Raw genomic sequence first — 20,675 nt, forward strand, 5'->3', positions numbered from 1 at the left:
CTCTCCTGGTTAGGGTTAGGGAAGATGGCCGCCCTCTCCTGGTTAGGGTTAGGGAAGATGGCCACCCTCTCCTGGTTAGGGTTAGGGAAGATGGCCACCCTCTCCTGGTTAGGGTTAGGGAAGATGGCCACCCTCTCCTGGTTAGGGTTAGGGAAGATGGCCACCCTCTCCTGGTTAGGGTTAGGGTTAGGGAAGATGGCCACCCTCTCCTGGTTAGGGTTAGGGTTAGGGAAGATGGCCACCCTCTCCTGGTTAGGGTTAGGGAAGATGTCCACCCTCTCCTGGTTAGGGTTAGGGAAGATGGCCACCCTCTCCTGGTTAGGGTTAGGGAAGATGGCCACCCTCTCCTGGTTAGGGTTAGGGTTAGGGAAGATGGCCACCCTCTCCTGGTTAGGGTTAGGGTTAGGGAAGATGGCCACCCTCTCCTGGTTAGGGTTAGGGTTAGGGAAGATGGCCACCCTCTCCTGGTGATCCGCGGGCAGCCGCTGCGCAACAGTTGTCCTTGTGCGTATGGAGAGATGCTGCCTCATAAAGCGAAAACACTAAGATTGCTCGATTGCCATTTTCAGCCGCATATTCGATGTCCTGCAGTTTAAAGTAAACCTCATTCATACACGTCTCGCTTGACCGGCGCCATTTTAGGGGATCCTTACGTGTAGGTGTGCCGCTAATCGATAGGCGGAGCGTTTACCGTAGTGCACCCACCAAAGGCGCACAGCAGATTTTGGAACTCAGTCCACACACAAGGCACACAATATTATAAGGCGCACCATCGATTTCTGAGAAAATCTCAGTGGTTTGGGTGCGCCTTATAGTCTTGAAAATACGGTATTAGTGGACCGCTGCTCCTGCAGCCTCACCTGAGAGCCTTAGAATTTACAAAGTTTCTACTTCTGTAGGTTCAAATTATCGTTCACAAATATCACCCGCACCTGTTGCACGATAAAGTAACGCTGGAGCACATGCCTGAAAGTCCCTCATGGAGCACAAGACGAGGCAGCCGAGGTTTAATTAATTTGTACTGTGTCCTTTCGATTTAACTTGTAGTAAATGAGATGTGTCTACAGTGCAGCTGCTGCAGCAGCAAGAGTCCTTCTATTTTAAAAGACTCTCCTGCGTTTGTGATTCTTAAAGAGGCAGAAAGGACCTTTAATCTTTGTAGGAATTGTGGGTGATTTAATCGAAGGCCCTGTCTTTTGTTCATCACTGCCATTGGTGCATCAGAGATTGATTTCAGGATAATTTTTTTCTTTTTGTGGCTACTGGCAGCATTAAATGAGTGTGAAATCTGCTTTGATGTCAGATTATCAATATCCAACATTTGTCAGGTGACTAATGCAAAAAAGCTGCAGAAGTTGGTGGTCTGCAGTGGAACAAGTCTTCTTCCTAATAATGCTTTTAGGCCCTTGGATTTCTCATTTAGTGTTTGATTTTTCCAGAAGTCTTCTTTCAAGTGAGGTGAAAACTGAAAAATGGATTTGGTGGAAAAAATCTATTGTTTTTGCTCAGCCTAAGGGACTTTGTGATTACCATCACAATCGAGTCTTTGTGTATTTGCTGTTTGTCTCATGTACAAATTGATGGCTATATATCTGTTTTTGAAAAGCCAAAGGCTGAAGCTACCTGTAGGATTTAGCTTCATGCCGCTGGATTTAAACATGAGCTTTGAAGCCGATTTAGTTGATACCTCAGGTGTTGTCGAAGAAGGTCTGCTGGCTCTAATAATTTCACCCACTTTCTGGATTTTACGAGCTGAACAGTGTTGCCTTCGGCCCACAAAGGCTGCTTGGACCAGTGCCGAATGCTACGCTGCAGGATTTTATAATTAGCTTCTTGCTCTGAGATTTTATCCCAAATTCACCCAGGGCTGCCAGGTAAGTCTGGGAAAAATATCTGTCCATTAATGTATGGATGGCACTAAAAACAGAAAGGTTAGGCCAGTTCAAGGAAACATTGTTTGTGCCCATTTCTAATTGGCACAGCCCACCACGTTTAAAATTAGTGGGGAATATTATTAAATCAAGTAACAGTAAATTATAGAATGCCCTTTTAGAAAGATTAAAAAGATTTTTTTCCCCCCACATAAATCAACCCATTAATTAATTCTACATTAATATTAATTTGTCATTTAAAAAAAATGAATATATTCTGTTACGTGCAGGAATTCTAAACATATTCTATATATATATTTGAAGTTCCAGGGCAGGGACAGTCAGAGATGTATGGACAATAAAGAAGAGGAAGATGGTCGATAATAAAGTGTTATGAGCCTTGTGTTTTGGCATAAATGCCTAAGGAGGGGCAGCGATCCTCTTATCTTAACTTGTCTTTCTTACAATTTCCTGCCAACATTCCTGCTGCCATATTTATACTAGACAATACGTACCCAGAGTTTCACAGAATGAAAGTATTTTTATTGGATGTGTTTGGATTCAGCTGACAGATCTCCACTGTCATTTTGACTAACCGGTGGAGCTGAAATCGACAGGAAAAAGCCGTAAATTTAGAACTAAATGTTGCTGTTAAACGTTGCGCCTCTGTACTTCAACAGGATCGTCTCTGGTTGGCTCGAGCTGTGGGACAAGCTGCAGCTGGAAAGTAATGACGGAGAGCTGCAGCGATGAAATTACAGTCTTAAAAAGATATTTTCATCCGACTCCCAGGCTGAAGGTGTGTTAAGCATCTGAGGGCCCCGTGGATGAGGATGAAGACAGTGATTGGCAGCTGACTCCCCTGAGACCATCTGTGAAAATATCATCTGTTTCGAGCGAATACAGCCTGAACACTTCAACATTTCACTGTTTCCACGAGGCAGGACAAGCAGCTCGTTTTGCGTCTCTCAACCTGACAAATGCGCATTTTAGTAAAACAATTTTAGTCCTGGTTTTGACACACGGGCAGGATGGATGATGCTGCTGGGATGTTTTAAGGCCACCGGTGCAGGGATACTCCATTAATGCATTAATGAAGGCTTAAACCTCCGGTTAAAAAAAAAAAAAGTCTTAAGCTGCTGTTTCATAACGAACCAGCTGGGTTTCTGGAAGCATCATACAACTTCAAAGACTTGGAACGATACTGCCACTGGAGCTGCAGCGTCTTAGCCTATAAAACCAGAGCGTGCTGGGAAGTTACTCAAAGGTAAACGTAACTACCAGCTACGAGAGTGTTATTTCCTCTGCAGAACCCCCACCCCCGTGTCAGCTGTAGCTCACCTCTATTGTGTGGTGTTTGCAGTCGGTTATACCAGCCCTGCTGCAGAACCACACGTCTCCGTGCTGCTGAAGAATCCGATGAAATATGTCGCTATGCCGGTGGGAGTTGATGTGGAAGGTAATAGAACCTTCTGCTGAAAAACCATTATCTGCTGGTTGTTCCGCAGCGATGATGGTTTGACCGCATCAGAAATAAGGTTCAGAGAGGGTTTGGTTTGGCTGAGCTTCATGCTGGGCTTTAAACAAAGGCTAGGGGGATATTTTTCTTACAAACGGAGACGGTGGCTTGTGAGCCTAGCTCAGCCCAACCTGCTGAACCCTGGACGGACTGACGACAGAGACGGGTTTAGTCTGAAGTCAGCTTCCCCAAATATGACATAAATCTGCATAAACGTGGAAGAATACAGTCTCCCTGTCTGCTGAGGTCTTCTTTGAACGTTTACGTGCATGTTTATTGTTTGTGAGTTAGCGTTAGAGGCGAGGAAAAAGAAGTGACTATTTTAGGAATAATGATCTCATTAGCAGAAAGTCGGCTAGAGAAGCTCTCAATGTCTGCGTTGGTAGAATCTGACCGTTTTCTGTAAGCTTTTGTGCTTTTGAGCAGTCGGTTGAGTTGTGTTGAAAAACATGTGATACCAGCACTTGGATTATGGTGAGAGAGTCTGCGTTGCCTTTTGTTGTCAGATCAAATGTTAGTCGCTGAGGCGTTTGATGAAGGAAGGCCTTTTTTTTACTTTCCTGTCTGCAGCAAACTCTCAGCGCCGCTGCCTTAGTTGAAGTCTTGAATGCACATAAAAGCCTGCTCTTAAAAAAAGTTCCCTGCAGTGAAAACGACCTAAATAAACACACAGACCCAGAATATTACCCTCCCTGGGTTCAGCTGACCTTTCCCAAAATGGAACAGAGCAGACAGAGGGGATGATTTGAGGAGAATACCTGGGGATGTGATGATTTGGAGTGGCACAGCGTGTCCATTTGGTGGATATTTCTGTCCAGAGGACATTAAGTCAGAATGCCGATATCAGCAGGACTGAAGTCTCTTCCCTGACTCTGGTGCTACCCTGCAAAAATCCACTAAAAGCCCTGTGAGAGTGTCCCCCTGACGCACATGGCTCAGTGTAACTAACTCTATTTTTGATAATGTATTGATTAAAAAATGTAGTATGTGTTGTCCTATGCACGCTGCTCACCGATTTGTGAGCAGAATTCATAACTCAGTGGGTTCTCTGTACCTCTGGCCAAGCTCCAGCCTTCTGCCTGGAGCTTCTCCTGCAGGTGTTAAGTTAATTCTGGCCACATTCAGCAGAATACCAGCCGAGTTTATGCTACACATGAGCATTTTCAGGTTACTGTAATACACCCAGATTTCATCCTGACAAGCTCCTTTCTGCTCCTCTATGCTTACAAAGGCACACTTGGGTTTTTTAACACCTATATTGGAGGCGTTGTCATTCACACCTGCCAATTCTGTAGTTTTTAAGAAGTCAAATGCAGCTCCTGTGTCTTTTTTTATTTTATAAGTCTGTTGAGGACCATGAACAAAGTTATGTAGAAAAATCTATTTTTATCCAGGTTGGAATGGTTCTCTGCTCTCTTTCTAATCAGAGTTGTCTCTTTGTTGCGTGCTGAGCTCACCATCTGCTGCTCTGGCAGCCCCCATCAATGTCCTTAAAAAGTCATTGCTGTATCCTTAATTTTCTTTGTTTAATCACCTCCCTCTACAGGGAGATGAGAGGTTATTAGAAAATGAAGGTGTCAATGTGGCCATTGTCTTGCTGTTGAGTGCAAGTCATTCCCAATTCAAACCACTTGTATTTGCTTTAACCACTTTTTATAAGTTAGGTTTTATAACCAGGTGCTGTTTTGACTGTTTTTGTTCATTATTAGGACTTTTTAGAAGGACCGAATACAAAAATCAGGATTTGGGCCAAATGAAACATCAACAAGCCAAATCTGTTTGTGTTTGCAGGGTTTAAAATGGCACAGAATAGTATCTATCGCTTAGGACGGTGCTAAATATGGAGGCTGATGAAAAGGAGGAAAAAATAGGAATAGAATTGTTTATAGCTTATTCTACTTGCTGATTTCCAAGTTTACAAGCCTGTGAAGGAATTGTGGCATAAATTACTGTTTTTCTGGCCAAGTAACTGAACCAAAACCAAAATGTTTTAATAAAATATGACTTAAATATACTGAATTGAATCCTAAAGTGACAGATAATGTTGAAAATGTGTGGAAATGATCAGATTAATGACAAAATCTACGGCATCACTAAGCCGTGAGTCGGGACTGATTCCTTCACTTCTGCAGTTTTTGCATTCAGGTCTGGTGTTCCTGGCCACTCACGGTCATCCTCCATTATTGAGCGGGAGTAAATGCTTAGAAGTTCTCCTGTTTGAAGTCAAAACAGGCCAGAAGTGGAAACAGGAGGATTTGGATGAGTGAAAGCTGTGCAGATAGCTTAGTAATTTGTCTGCTTTATACTAATATCTCCCTTCATTTGTACTTTCTGGCTGTTGAACCGAACAGATGGGACTTCATGTCGGCAAAAGTCAGTGTCGCGTTGTCATTGAAAAAGAGGTCAAGGTGACAGAAGATCTAATTGATGCTGGTCCTAACCTCACACAGCCCTGCATCCTCCCCCAACACACAGTGAACATAATAAGAGTTTGGTATAATTAGACTAAGGTATAGCAGTTATATTTATTCTTACATCGGACAAAAGACTCAAACCCACAAAGATCCATAAAATTTCAACATAAAGAGATGCAGAACATCTTTATATTTAGGACTGGGACTGGCCACCTGGAAAACAAACAAGTGAAATGATTTCATATTAAATATTACAGCTCCACTTACAGTATCTTAAATATATCACTAAATTGCATTTTAATCCACTTTAAAACAGTAGTGCAGCCTTGGATTAACAAAAATCACTATTTCTGTTTTTAAGATTGACTTCTGAGTCTTTGTCTGGTGAAACCTGCGTGAGCTGAAAAGACGGCGTCCGTTGACGCTTTTGCAGTTTTCAGTTTGTGAGGTATGAAACGGTTGCGATTGTGGCATTTAGGATTATAATTTTAGGCTCGATAATGCAGGCCCATGTATGAAGCATTTAGATGATGTTTATTCAGAGCAGCTTAGAATAAGCCTTAAATCCGAGATCACCAGCTTTTATAAACGGCAAAATCGAAGAAATACAAAGGTTAAAGGTAACTCCGTGTGTGTGTGTGTGTGTGTGTGTGTGTGTGTGTGTGTGTGTGTGTGTGTGTGTGTGTGTGTGTGTGTGTGTGTGTGTGTGTGTGTGTGTGTGTGTGTGTGTGTGTGTGTGTGTGTGTGTGTGTGTGTGTGTGTGTGTGAAGTGAAGCGTTACCATCTGAATTCTAAAGGTGGGATTACTCATTTCTTACTTGTTTTCATCATTGCAGTGAGTCTGTGACCCAGAATCGGGCAGCCGAGAGACGTTTTGACTGCATGAAGAGGCAGAGCAGCGGGAACCTGGTCTTGACCTAGACCCCTTCTGTGACCCCTTCACTGCCTGGACATGGTGAGCTTCCTGCACACGTCCACCAGCATTCATGTCTTCTTGTCTTCTGTCTGCTCAGACTGAAACTGCAGCTCAGGGTGGCTGCAGGGACGCTGACAGTAACAGTCAAAATCTTTGCTGGTTTGAGTCAGACTTATGAGGGGGGGGAAACAAGCGCAGGTTTCCACAGCAACTCACTAAATGATTCACCTTTTGCTTGTCGTGGCCCCGCCTTAAGAGGTTGTTGAGTCTTTTGGTCTGCTTAACTGTTTGTTTGGTTTTCAGACTAAACCAGGTCAGCCGTTTCCACGCTCACAAACTTCTCAGTTTAGAGGCAGAGAACAGGTCGGTAGTTTAGTTTACCGTAATTGTGTGTTTGCGCTGTGCGGAGGAGGAAATCAATCCTGGAAAAGCTTGTGGCAGCCTCCATCATCACTGCCGTGGTCCAAAAGCATCAATGATTTTGTTCCTAAACAATAAACAATGTTGCTCGTTTTAATATTTGTACAATGTCTTTATGTGCAGATGACGTGTCTCTAGCAGCAGCTCGTTGGCCTTCATCTATTATGTAAACCAGGCAGGATTGATACTGTCAAAGAGTGTCAAATGAACTCCCCAGTGATCCGAATGGAACTGGAAAATGTTAAAGGAATGGTGTGTTTCGGATTAGAGCAAATGGCTCCCACTGACAAACCCCGCAATGCAATTAATTAAAGCGGTGAACGTCATTATATTCTAATTGCGGCGCGATCCTGAACTCCCAGCTGTCTTGCAGATGCTGGGCCAGTCTTAAGTCTTAATCTTTCATTTAGATCTTGTTAATGCGTATGTTTATGTTTCAGTATTATGGGTCTTGCCGTTGCCCACATCTGCTTCCGTGCAGCCCGGGGTGCCCTCGGCGCTTCGGCGGGAGATTAGCTAGGTCATGATGAATGACCGTGGCGACTCCTGCACAAGCCCCAGAGACTCATGTCCATGAATTATTAAGCACCATCATAAATAACTCGCTGTAATCAAGGTGTACTTAAGCGCTGCGGGTAGAACCACGGAGAGGAAAAGAAAAGACAAGGGGCGCAAATAGAGGACCCGGGGCGTAAAGGAAAGGGTACGACCGGGAAAAGTAGCAGTTTGACCTTGAACTGAAAGTGCCCCTTGGGCCGGCAGATGCTCCCAGCTTGGGAAAACGAGCACGGAAGTGATTTCGCACATTTTTTCCCCTCCTTCCTCTCGGAGGAATGAGCTCCATCCCTGAGTACATGTCATAAATGTTAATGTTAAGTGTAATGGGTTGTATCTAGGCCACGCAGCAGCACAGGTAGTTTCAGTTCTGACAACGTCTCTGAATCTGAATCAGTTTTTTTACAGACTGTATAAGACAATGAGCTGCTGAATAAAACTCCTGAGAGCACATTAATGATGGGGATTTTTCAAGTTCCTCTGTGCTTCATAATAAGAATTTTGCATGACTAAGCTGTGAGCTTTGGAAACTCTGTTCCTATGTCTTATTAAATTGTCTCACGCTGTTGTGGAGCTGTTTTGCAACAATAATATCCACCAAATCCCTCACAAGTTCTACATCTACATTCTCTCGGATCTAATCACTCGTCAATTGCAGTATTCTTTGAGCTACTTCATATGCAAAGTTTATATTAAAGCTATATTCATGACAGGGCTGAGAATTCAGAGGTTCCAGGAAAGCACATGTAGATTGTCACCCAGGATGACCGTAAAGCTGATTATTCATTCACAAAGCAAGCGTCTCAGAGGTCCTGAAGGCCACAGTTCACTTTCTGAATCATTTTTGGAAATATTTCTTCAATAAAAAATGGCCTCTGCCATGACCTTCTGCACTCATTTATAGTGAATGTAAGCATCAGTTAAAAATGCTGGAACCAGAAATGACGCTTCATCTTTGTGTCTGCTCCCAGAGGTTGCTTCGATCGTTCGCCAACGATGACCGCCATGTCATGGCCAAGCATGCCAGCATCTATCCAGTCCCGGAGGAGCTGGAGGCCGTCCAGACTCTGGTGTCCACTGTGGAGGGAGCCCTCAAGAAAGTCTCGGACTGGATGGACGGCCTCAACCAACCCTCAGGAAAGACCAGTGATGAAGCTGGGGAAAATATGGTGGAGAAAGACCCTGAGGAAGCAAAGTATGTTCTGCTGTCTGTGCTCTTATTTCAGGCTCGCTTGCTTTCTTTGCTATGATTAAATGCAGTGGTTCATCTGTCTGTGCTGCGTGCAGAGTACAGCTAATCAGAGTTTAATGTCTTGAACTTTGGATGCATGTGTTAAACCTTTAGCTAATGAAAATATATATTGCTCGTTTCCTTTTTCCCCTCTGTGCAACTTCAGCTGTTGCTGAGCTGTATCATTTCCTTCACAAACTTTGTGCCTGACACTAAAGTACTGAATCCCTGTTGATAACAGGGATCTGAAAAATCAGATCATCTAATATAAAATTAAACCTTAAAAATGCTTAACTATCGGCAACGCTGAAGCAGATCAGGACATCTCCTCTTGTATCGCACATGAAACCCTCCGGTTATTGTCGAGAAACTCATAACTGCACTCTTTAATTTCCCCCAGCTCCCAAACTATTTACTGTTTTTTGACTGGCTGCAGCATAAATGGGAAAGGTGTTAAAAAGATTTGGGATATCTGTAAAGTGTTCATGTCCAAGACCCACAATGGCCGATGACTGGCCATATGAACCATGCATTGAATGTGTCTGAAGGCACTAGCATTACTCAAGTGCATCATTAGTGGCTCGCATGCATTCATTTCTGGTAGGAATCCAGCGGGAGTAGATCGACATTGAGGATATGATATTTATAACCTCTGATTTCGGGAGTTATTCCAGACTTACAGGACCTGATTTCCCTTTGATCTTACTGGGATGAGCTGTCCAGTAAGTGTGCAAACATTAGACGTAAGGAGAGAAGCTTCAACCATCCGAGTCCTTCTTAAGTCATTGAGAAATAATGAGATATGGCAGAGGTGAGCGCACCAGTTCTGACTGCATCTGTGTGTTCCTGGCCTCAGGTCTGACAGCGTGCCGTTGCTCTGCGGGGTGACGCGTGTCGGTCTGGTGGCCAAAGGCCTTCTGATCAAAGGGGACATGGATCTGGAGCTGGTGCTCATGTGCAAGGAGAAGCCCACCAAACTGCTGCTGTACACCATCAGCACCAACCTGCCGCTGCAGATCCAGGTAGGCTTGCCCATGCAGACTTCAGCGCGCTGAATCATCCCTGTAAACCTCCCCAGGGGATTTCTTCATAATCTCCAGCAGGAAACTTGTGTTTGGGTTAAGGATTTGAAATTGGTGGACTTGCTGAACTGAAGCACAACATCATGACACAAATATTGCAGGAGCTAATGTGCCAAAATGGTTATAGACAGTAGGAAAAGGCTGCAAAATTTTATTTACATTCAGTTTGAAACAACATTTGGATGTTTTTCTTAGAAAATCCTGCAGAATATAATTATTTTCCAGAATCAGGATGTAAGAGACTATTTTTAATGTCTTTACTATCGTCTCTATACTCCCTGCACTTGAGACTGAGATTGTTGCCTTTTCATCCTAAAAGATCTTTTTCTTAACTCCCCCATCCAACATCTGTTAGTTAACAAAGCAGTGCCAATGTACACGATCGTAAAAGTGCTTCCTGCGCCACCGTCTGAGTTAATTACCTGCAGGAGCTGCTGTGTGCGCTTCATCATCAGTGCAGGAAACCAACTGAAGGTTTAATTTCCTGGGCCAAACTGTGAGAGATTGACCGGCACAGGGGGGATAGATGGGGGTCAATTCTCAGAGATGAGATAGCGAGAATCCACTTGAAAAGCTGGTAGTGCAGGTAAAACAAGTGATAGAGAGTGACAAGTTCTGCCTGCAGTTTCAATTACAATTAGAAAAGATACCGAGCGGTTCATTCGATTTGATTTGTAATTAATCCTGCGGTGCTGCTTCACAGACGATGACGGAGGACAAATATGAAGTGTGTTCGTGTGTGCCCGAGGCAGCCATCCGCGTGTGCCGCACCAAAGACCCCCAGCTGACCCTGAAGATCACCCTCTCATCTTTAACCATGAGGGAAGAACACGGCAGCAGACAAGAAGGTATCGACCCCACCACCACCACCCTTCCCCCTGTTTCTGAGAACCCAGTTTTATTTGACCTTCATATAACGTGGGGGTGGGGGGGGGCACTCAGGCATGTAAAAGTATGGATGAAACTCGAGCTTTATAGAGGTTTAATCTCGGGACGATACTTGGAGAGAGCTGAAAGCTTGGAAACAAAGAGGGATGAAATGGATCTGGTCTGAGTGTGGCTGAAATAGCAGCTGAGTGTCCACATTTATCACCCTACGTCGTAGAGACGTTCACCAGATATAATTCCCAGTATTACGTCAATGTTGCCTGGGAAAAAACAGCCTTTTGATAATGCGACGATGAATAAAAATACAACTCGCCTGCTTTCAAGCAGTGCTGGAAACTCTTTTGTGCACTGTCTTGGAGTGCTGTCACACATCAGTACTTCCAGCCTGTTTGTTTTCTCCCATGAGCGGGAGCAAAATTAAAAATGGCGAGCGATGAGAGGAGCTTCCATTATGGAGCAGAAAGTGTCATTGTGATCTCCCAGTGGGGCAGATGATGTCGAGGCATTGCTAAAGGAAGAAAAACGGATTATGGAGTCACATGGCATTTTAAACCTTTCCTCCTCAATGGACAAAGATGTTGCTGCTTGGGTTTTAGGGAAACACCCTTGTCTTCTGTCCTCTGGTTGTCCTCTTTGTCCTCTGATTGTCCTTTGTTTGGGTTTGGATCTGCTTCAGAGCTCAGTCACATGTCACTTTTTGCTCATGTTGTAAACCATCATTATAAATAGGGCTGACAACTTTACTCATATTTGACATTATTTTACTACCGGTATTTATGTTTAAACATCTTTTTATGTTGAAACATGTCTTTAATCTCATGCTGCAACTTAAGTGTTTTTTTTCCACACCAGAAACACTCTCTAGACTGCGCAATAATGTTTGTGAACACACAAGTATATCATGAGCAGCGTTAGCTTATGTGTGTGTGTTAGAATAACTCTGGCCGTACACCCCTGCTCTGGTTCTGATCTATTAACTCTAACGGGTCTTTAAGGAACACATTTAGGACAATGTTTTCTGGTGAGTAAGCTATAACTGCCTCCCGCCAGCTCACAGATGACTCTTGGTTATTACACAGTGCTTGGTGTCGCTGACCTCTGCTGACTCACTGTTGGTTTTGTTGCCGTAGCTCCGCAGGTCAGTGCGCTCTCTGGACTGACACTTCTGTGGCCCTGCTGCTGATGAGACGCGCCCCAACCAGCAGGAGAAAAGCCCGGGTACAAGGGGCTTCCCCAGCCATGAATCCAGCCTACCCCCTCTCTGCCTCAGATATGCTCCTCTACCCCCCCCTCCTCTGTTTCTGGAGTCTCATTTGCGTCACCATGAAATTCTGGTCCATGTCTACTACCGAGCAGATAGAATAAAAGGGCAAAAATGAGGGGTTTGTTTCTGGATCTGCACTGTTTATTAAAATAGTGGAAGAATTTTCATTGGCTCAGAATGACATTCCATAATTTCATGTCGTTAAATTGTAACCAAATTAATCTGACGTCCTGGTCACTAATCACAACCTCCCCAAGGCTGGTATTAGGGAGAATTTAGCTGTGTTGACCTGTGAGTGACAGTTCCTTCATGGACTGCCTCTGGGATACGGCCACCACAATTTTTGTATGCATGTGGATCAGTCACAACACAAGTCTGAACACACAACCACAGGATAAGAATGCATATTTAGCACCAACATTATTGTTTTTACTGATGGAATTGTTTAATGTGTGCTGCAGCTGCAGATCTACTTTACTCTCGAGCGGGCTGCATATTAAGCTATTCATCACATTATTATAGAACGTGATTGCAGATTGTTTGTGTAATTAAAACAATTTGTGATTAAAGGAAAACCAATTAGAATTCATTCATGTGTATACCAACAATAGCATCATGGCATCAGATTGATCACCTGTTGTACTTCTCAGTTGCTGCTGATACGATGAAACGTTCAGATCTGCTGTCAAGACATTTGCTGAGACATTTTCTGCCTGTTTTCACTCGTGTTCTCAGGACCTACAGCAACTGCGTACTAGCTTTACAGAGGTGGGAGTCTAAGAACCTTGTCTTCGTGAGGCCACGGTGATTAATGTCTTCTTCCTAAATCGCAACTTACAGCAAAAATAAATCTAATGATTAAATAATTCCAAAAGCAGGTTTGAGGCTCCATAAAATTGGGATATAGGTTAATGTTACGCCAAGATAATAACAATGGTTTTAATATTCAGTCCATAAATTAAATTATGTGCAACCTGAGGGAACTGCTTAGCTTAGCATCTATAAACACTGTATATATTGGTTAAATCAGCAACTGCAAAGTGGCAAATTAAACATTTGTTTGACTAATGTCGTCTTACGGTTGTGCCAATAGCCACAGATATACCGTCAGGGCTTAAATTTGCATTACCCAGAAGTCCCAGGGGCAGCACACGAAGGTCCTCAGTCTTGTGGTCTTGGAGGTGGGTGACATGGGACAGACCCTGTGTCTCTCATGGGCTCTGTTTGTCGTCCACCTCTTCCATCTTCTTCAGCTTTTACTGCGGTCTCCACTGCAGCAGACTGCTAAACCACACATGCGCCTCAGCTCAGGCGTTGCCGATGACGTGGATGAAGTCACATCCACAAACTGTCCATTAGGTCTTAACGGCAGTCGTTTTTATCAAGATTCAACGTGAACAATTTGTCAATCTTAGTTGAACAATCGAGATAAGATCTTTGATAAGCTGGGTCTTCTCAGCTGAGTTCTGCAGTGTGGTGTGCAATCTGTTCTCCCTTTTGTTTGTCTGCTTGACTGTCCCACAGAGGACACCCTCCCCCCAGCTGCTCCTGAGAACAAACAGCCTTCACTTTCTTTCCAGGGTGGCGTTCTCACTCTCAGATGTTTATGTTGTAGTTGTCATCTGCTGTCACTCTTCTTCTGCTGTCGTTCACCCATGGCTCGGCCTCCAGTCATAGCCGGAGTGCTCCCCACAGGATCCTGGTGTAGAGAGACTCTTTCAGTCAAACATAAACATCTGACCCCCTTTCCGCAAGAGTGAAAATACTAGCATGGCGCCCCAGAAAACTGCAGACAGAACAAACAGGATTCCTTTTCCTCCCACTTCAAGGAGAAAAGCTAATGTCTGCACTGTGTTCCAACTCCCCCCTGAGAGTTTTACACCATCCAGCAAATGTGTTATTTAAATTTTCAAATCCACCTTTTTGCCTCGACTCTGCCATGCTCTCATTTTCGTCCTGCGTCATAATTGATAACACACTAATCTGGCGTGTTTCATGGCCTCCAGCCACTGATCTGCATCAGGAGTGAGACTGCGGCCGGCCGGCAAGACGCATGCACTCACATCTTCTCCAGCTCCTCTTGTCAGTGTCATGACAGTTCCTGTCTTGTGCATGAGAAAACCAAACCAAAAAAAAGTGAAACATCTCAAAATTCCGCCCCTCCTTGTTCATTTGGTCAGATCAGTGGGTTTGCCTAATAATTATTTGTCCAGCCCTGCTGCCTGTTCATCTGAGAGAGTGTGTGGTTGGGTTATCTTCTTCTATCCTGTCCCTCTCTCCAGAGGAGGGTGACCAGGACAACATGAAGGAGCAGCAGCAACAGGAGCAGCAGCAGCAGGAGGAGCAGCAGGAGGAGGAGGAGCAGCAGCAGGAGGAGGAGGAGCAGCAGGAGGATGCCCTGGACGGGCAGAAGTGCCGGGCTGCCCTGGCTTCACTTCGGCATACAAAATGGTTCCAGGTGAGCTGATAAGGTGGTCACTTTTTGTGGATTTAAGCTCCGAACGCCGGAGTTGCCATTGTTTTATTCATTGTTCAGCGTTTTCAAACAACACAGTGAGACAATTATAAAAAAAAATAAAAAAAACTGGCTGATTCCCAGCTATGAGGAGCAACATTCCCTGTTCAGATGTACAGACCTCTGTTAACCAGTCGCAGTGACCACAATATTCAACCCAGTTAATTTTTTTGTTGCTGCTGGAATCCTATAATTAATTTTTTTTGAGCTAAATCCAAAATAATTGACTTCCCCCATGATCAAAATTCAAACAGTTGTGGTGCAACACTATAATTTCTACCTGGGCAGGTTTGTATCATAATACAGCTACAATCTGTAGGTATTTTACTCTAGTTTGTTTAAATCTTTAAACACGTTTTTGGTCAATGCCGTGCAGCGACTTGAGCTTCGCTGATTTTTGAAATCTCTTTAACACACTGAATCCAGTGGGTCTGAGATCTTTGCAAGCGTTGAGTAACATCCTGTACAAACCAGCATGTAAAGGTCTACTGAAGTGAAGGAAACGCAGCATGACAACAGATGAAAATTACACTTTTCCATGAGCGCAGAAGAGGGAGAACCTGATTGAAAGGTTTAACTCCTAAAGAGATTCCTCTCCACTCCAGGTTTCAGATAAATCCAAACACGGTTCTTTCACTCCTGACGAGAGTCAAGGGCAGGTGAAGCACTAAGCAGCTTCCCTCAGGGAATAATGCTAATGCAAAGTAATGCGGACAAAAGAATGATTCAAGAGCGATTCACATTCGCACAGGGCTAATTTGACCTGGAGACCTCCCCTGTTCTGTAAGAAACGCAGATGTCCGAGAGGGTCATGCAAAAGTCCCTGAATAAAATTATCTCCTTTATTGCGAACCATCGCCCTGCGCTAATTGAGCAGGCAGCTAATCCAGCACTGTTCTCTGCGCCCCACGCATTCTTCAAACACTTTCTTTTATCTTTAGTGGAGCATCCACAGGATGTTTGCAAAGTAATTTCACTGGATTTCACAGTTGCACAGAAGAGAAAACTTGGCAAAAATGAGAGGGCCAGAAGGGCATTTATATATTAAAAACCGCAACTTCCAGTTTGAATAATTAAAACAGCAGCATGCATTTTTAAAAAAAATAAAGCGTATTTTGGTCTTCTCATCACAAAAATGTTTGGATGCCAGTCTGGCTGAGATGCTCCTCATGTCTGCACTGAAACTCTTCCTTCAGGCCAGAGTCACAGATCTCAAGTCCTGCATCATCGTCATGAGGATTTTCAGAGACATGTGCAACAGACGGCCAGAGTGGCAGCCTGTCAAAGGATGGGTGAGTGACGTTGAGAGCTGGCGCTGCCTGGATGGTTTTTTTTTATGTGCTCTGAATATTAATTGTTTTTCTGTTTGCTGCAGCCTCTGGAGCTGATCTGTGAAAAGGCCATAGCCACCTGTAACCGGCCGCTGGGTCCTGGCGAAGCACTGCGACGCGTCTTGGAGTGTATCGCCTCGGGGATTCTCCTGCCAGGTCAGTAATGAGTCCCTCGGCGCGTCCTCTGAGCTCTGTTGTTTGTTTTGAACCCTCAGACAGTCTCCTTCCAGGTTAGATATGGAAACCCCATCCAGAATCCAGACACAAAGGCTTTCACCTTTAATTTAAAGGGAAAAGAAAGATATTCCCCAAGTTTTAAACTGAGTGGTACACCTGTGGTTCAGAGCAAGAAAACGCTGCAGTTGACCTCAAAGGTGTCGAGTAGGGGGCAAGGCTTCACCGAGGCTGGAGAACCTCTGCCTTTATCAGCCATATCGCTGGACATTTAGTGAGGTTGGTTTGAGGAGGCATCCTTCATTCCTCAAAGTGTGCGTCAAAAGTGCAGCAGTGGCTGGCAGACATGAGTTTTGGCTCCCACTTTTAAAAAGGAGAATATGGGACTTGTTTCAATTATCTGGCTATTGTATTCAGGCTGCCTGTGAGAGCTGGTTTCAAAGAACTGGATGAGTCTGACTAATCGTTGCGTCAGCGAAACGGTCACGAACAAATCTTCAGCGCTCCTCCTGCTAAAGTCCATCCAGAACCAGGGAGTGGAGGAGACATAAAAACTCGACTGGCCAAGAGGAATGGAACCGTTAATAGGGCTGTATGGCTTCATGAAGGAGTTGAGTTTTATGACGCGAATTAATGGCGCGAGGCTTGATGATAATTGTGTCATTTATCTTTCCATTATCACTCCAATGGATAGCATTTATTTAATTGCGATTAATCCACAGATACCCTGTAATTAATCTGATTAACCTCTTTACCTTGTGCACATGGACCTTTAAGACGAGCAGGAGGGACATGCTACTGCCAGCTGTCGTTGGATTAATTATTGGGCTGCAGTTATCGTTCAGAGAAGTCAGTGTTTACTTATCTTGTGTACGGCGGAAGGAAAATATAGGCTTATATTGGTTAAAAAATATATATATACGGAACGTAGAAGGAGATCTCAGATCTATATCCAACATATTATCTACACTGGAGCAGTTCGTGTGAGCTAATCTACTCAGTGAAGTCTCGGCTTCAGGTTCAGACTGAGTTTCTCTGTACAAATGTTTGTCGGTGACCTGTAGCTACCTCCCCTCATCTCAGATTCACTGACACTTGCATTAAGTAGGATAATATTTACATTACTGTCTGTTACTTTTATGGCTGCAACGTACTGACTGACTGCTGCCGTCACTTTCTGCTGACATGTTTGTGGGTTTTTTAAATGCAGGAGGTCCCGGAGTTCATGACCCCTGTGAGAGGGACCCTACAGACGTCCTGTCTGACCTCAGCCCACAGCAAGCTGACACCATCACAGACAGCGCACAGGTCAGCCACATCTGCTGCTGTCATCTTCCTCTTCTGCCGACTCAGCATTTCTCCTTTGCATGAGAAGTATTTCTGACATGAGCTCAGGATTACTCTGTGTCTCAGCATGAAGCATGAAAACTTGTGACCTGCTTGTGCTCATTTACATACACATAAAACAATTTATTGAATTTTTTTCTCCTCATTGTGATATTTTAGGCTGCTCAAGTGGGCGACAGTGGGCTGTTTTTATTTATTTATTTATTTATTTGGAATGTGCTCGTGTCCGGCTGGAGCAGCACAGGAGTAAAAGCACTGCTTAAAGGCATTTCTTTGAGCAGTGTTTCCATTAAACCTTATTCTGTCTTCCAGAAGCACCGGCAATAAAATCTTCCATTAGCAGGCTCTGATCTCTCTCCTGTGGGCTACAGACACCCGGGACATAACGGCTCCTTAACCGTCTTGGAGTGCCGAATAAAGAATATAAATCATAAAAACTGCTCCAGAAGAAGCTGCTTGAACTTCTGAAACTTGTGACACATTTCAATAGATTCTGGTATTTAAGTCCAACCTGGGTTGTTTTCCAGGAACACTGTAAACACAGAGTTCCTGATTTCAGGTGATATCCGTTGTGATTTGACCATTATGGATGTTGTCTGAACATCTCCCATTCAGAGTATTATGGAAGCGTCTATTTATCTGCTGGGGTTAATGAAGGCTGAGCAAAGCACAGAAAATCTCAGGAGTGAAACTCATGAGATGGATTCCTTCCACCACATCACCCCCTGTACCAAAAGTAGCTGTTCTTCAGGACATCATGGACATCTGTTCCCTAATGTCGCTTTACAGAGCCTTATTTAAAGTCCTTGGAAGTTCCAGATGAAGCCAACACCTCTGCGAGCACTATAAATATCTGTGTGTGCTGAAGCCCTGGACTCTGACCTCAGATCAGCAGCCCCTCCGCGCTGTGGACGCTTGGCAATTTAGCAGCTTTATTAGCCACCTAATGAGCGTGGGAACACACTTCCCTGTTCTTCACACCCACAGCAGCACCGCTACTATGGCTGCTGCTGCTGCTTGCACATCCGACTACAAAGTCTACCCGCCGGCAGAAAATGTACGCTCGGCACCGAGGAATAAGAAAACATCTTCAAATTCATCTTCTGGGTCTCTCTGTCTCTCTCTCTCTCTCTGCTAAGCCTTTTTGACTGTTCATTCTTCCTCTCACTAACAGGAAGTGTCCTCCCAGAGTTGGTCAATTTACACCATGGACCCATTTTTATAGTCATCTAATAATAAATATAAAATAAATACATTCATCATATCTACCTGTTATCTGACTGCAGCTGAATTTAGTTGCATTTGCACCTCATTGATGGGTCTTTATTCTGATTTTCAGCATGCGTTACGGCTCCTGGCCTTTGGACAACTTTACAAAGTCTTGAATATGGATCCTCTACCAGCCAGCAAACCCTCACCAAGGCTGTTAGAAGGTGTGTGATCAGTCGTGTGCGTTACATGTGACAGTGCGTGTTTACCTGCTCAGAGGTCGTGTGTGTCCTCTGCGCCAGCCTGTGATGTTTCAGGTGATCCTTGTGTGTTTGCACCCTGCAGGCGGCTGTCAGAAGAGGTTCCGGGAGGATGTGGGGTCAGACGACAGAGACTTTATCAAAAGGATGAAAGGTGACTTTGACACTCTTGTTTCACGGAGTCACAGCTGGATCAGAGAACCTAAATCCTCCCTAATACTTCTGAACCGTTTTCTCGACTAAAAATATTCATCATTTTTTCTTCAGTGTTGTTGATTGTCACCCGGCGTAATCTGAATCTTTAAACAGTCAGGAAGAGATTGTGCAAATACTTCTGCTGCTATGTTTGTGCATTGTTGGCTCGTGAAAAGCTCCTTCAAAACACAGAATGGATTCATTTTTCCTCCTGAAGCATCATCAAACTATTGTGACCGTCTGATCATCAAAGGAAAATAACGCTCTTTGGGTGCCAGCCTGTGTTTTCTGCTCATTACAGCTGTCAGTGCTGTAAAACACATTTGCCGCAGTCTAATTTTGATGCCATTTTAAGCTTTTCATCCTTCATAGGTTCAGAAAGATGGAATGAGAAGTGGGAGTGAGACATAAAACCCGTTCTTTTTTATATCCCCAGGCTACTAAATGCCCCCGACCTCATCAACGTGGGCCCTTTCAATCACCTGTGACACCAGATAAATTGTGCTAAAGTGGGGGTTCTTTTTTCCTCTTTTGAAATACCTGCAGCATATATTTCACAATCTACTGCCATGTTGTCTCTCCTCATGCCTTTATAGCAGATGTATCTTCTTCTTGTCGTCACTTAAAACTTCTATAGGTAGTTTTCATTCACTGGAGCTAAAAAATTTGAGATTTGAGGCTGTTTTTTTTTCTCAAATGTCCGATCAAAGCAGTTGCCGGGGTGAAAGATCCTCGTCGTCTGCTTTTTACTTCAGTCTCTCCTTTGAAGATGTTGCAGTAATCTGATGTAGTTTGGACAGGAAACATCTGTATATGATGGATCTCAGATTGTCATCGGTTAACCAAATCACCCTGCACAATGTTTTCTATGGAACAGATGAGTAATCAGTTTTCCACATATCTGCAGCTCAGATAGCTGTTGCTGGTAAGAATTCATAAGAATTCAGTGTCTCTGGAGCGTTGTGATGGTGTTGGTGTCAGGAAATTTAAGTAAAATACTTTAGATTACACTGACTGATAGAGTGGCAGGATTAGGTGACCTGACTGATATGAGTGTGCATGTTTTCAGTAGTTAGAAAACAAAATGGAGCCTAAAAATAGAGCAGGAAATGATGTTTGGAGAGCATTTCCTGGGAATACATTTCTAAAAGAATCAGCGAAGAAGTGCATCTGAGGAACTGATCCCATTGTGACCCCTCAGGAGCTCCAATTATATTTCTTTAATAAGCATGAAAAAAGTTCAAATATGGTCTTAAATGAGAAGTGAGTCTGCGAGAGCTGCTCCTATTAACTCTGCAAACAGGCTGCAGCAGCAAACTAATGAATTCTGTGACATCATCACACGGAGCCGTGATTGATGCCAATCCTGGAACTGCTGCTGCTCAGAAGAAACTCATCATTTCATCCTGCTTCCCCCTGCATCCTGATTTTACATCAAACCTCAGTGGGAATTTAGCATTTCAGCCCAGTACGAGAATTATAGA

General features: G+C 44.0%; 1 protein-coding gene and 1 long non-coding RNA gene across 4 annotated transcripts in view; one reads left to right on the forward strand and one right to left on the reverse strand.

The window, feature by feature from the left end:
- Positions 1 to 20,675, forward strand: part of LOC101078718 (spermatid perinuclear RNA-binding protein-like) — a 34,220-nt gene that overhangs the window by 5,595 nt on the left and 7,950 nt on the right. For 2 of the 3 annotated variants that reach the window (XM_029829514.1, XM_011615364.2), the window contains exons 2-11: positions 6,641 to 6,759; positions 8,667 to 8,890; positions 9,783 to 9,948; positions 10,712 to 10,856; positions 14,443 to 14,618; positions 15,872 to 15,967; positions 16,051 to 16,162; positions 17,391 to 17,488; positions 18,867 to 18,960; positions 19,082 to 19,150. In XM_029829514.1, coding sequence (XP_029685374.1) covers positions 6,757 to 6,759; positions 8,667 to 8,890; positions 9,783 to 9,948; positions 10,712 to 10,856; positions 14,443 to 14,618; positions 15,872 to 15,967; positions 16,051 to 16,162; positions 17,391 to 17,488; positions 18,867 to 18,960; positions 19,082 to 19,150 — 1,183 coding nt within the window. In that variant the 5' untranslated portion in view covers positions 6,641 to 6,756. Of the gene's footprint in view, positions 1 to 6,165; positions 6,253 to 6,640; positions 6,760 to 8,666; positions 8,891 to 9,782; positions 9,949 to 10,711; positions 10,857 to 14,442; positions 14,619 to 15,871; positions 15,968 to 16,050; positions 16,163 to 17,390; positions 17,489 to 18,866; positions 18,961 to 19,081; positions 19,151 to 20,675 lie in introns of all 3 variants that reach the window. The other variant, XM_029829513.1, reaches the window with a different exon arrangement.
- Positions 5,900 to 6,756, reverse strand: LOC115247514 (uncharacterized). Its single transcript, XR_003886590.1, has 2 exons — positions 6,623 to 6,756; positions 5,900 to 6,017 (listed from the first exon to the last, which is right to left on the reverse strand). It is a non-coding gene; the product is annotated as an uncharacterized lncRNA (long non-coding RNA).

The sequence above is a fragment of the Takifugu rubripes genome, chromosome 21 (assembly GCF_901000725.2).
Source record: "Takifugu rubripes chromosome 21, fTakRub1.2, whole genome shotgun sequence".
NCBI lineage: Eukaryota > Metazoa > Chordata > Actinopteri > Tetraodontiformes > Tetraodontidae > Takifugu > Takifugu rubripes.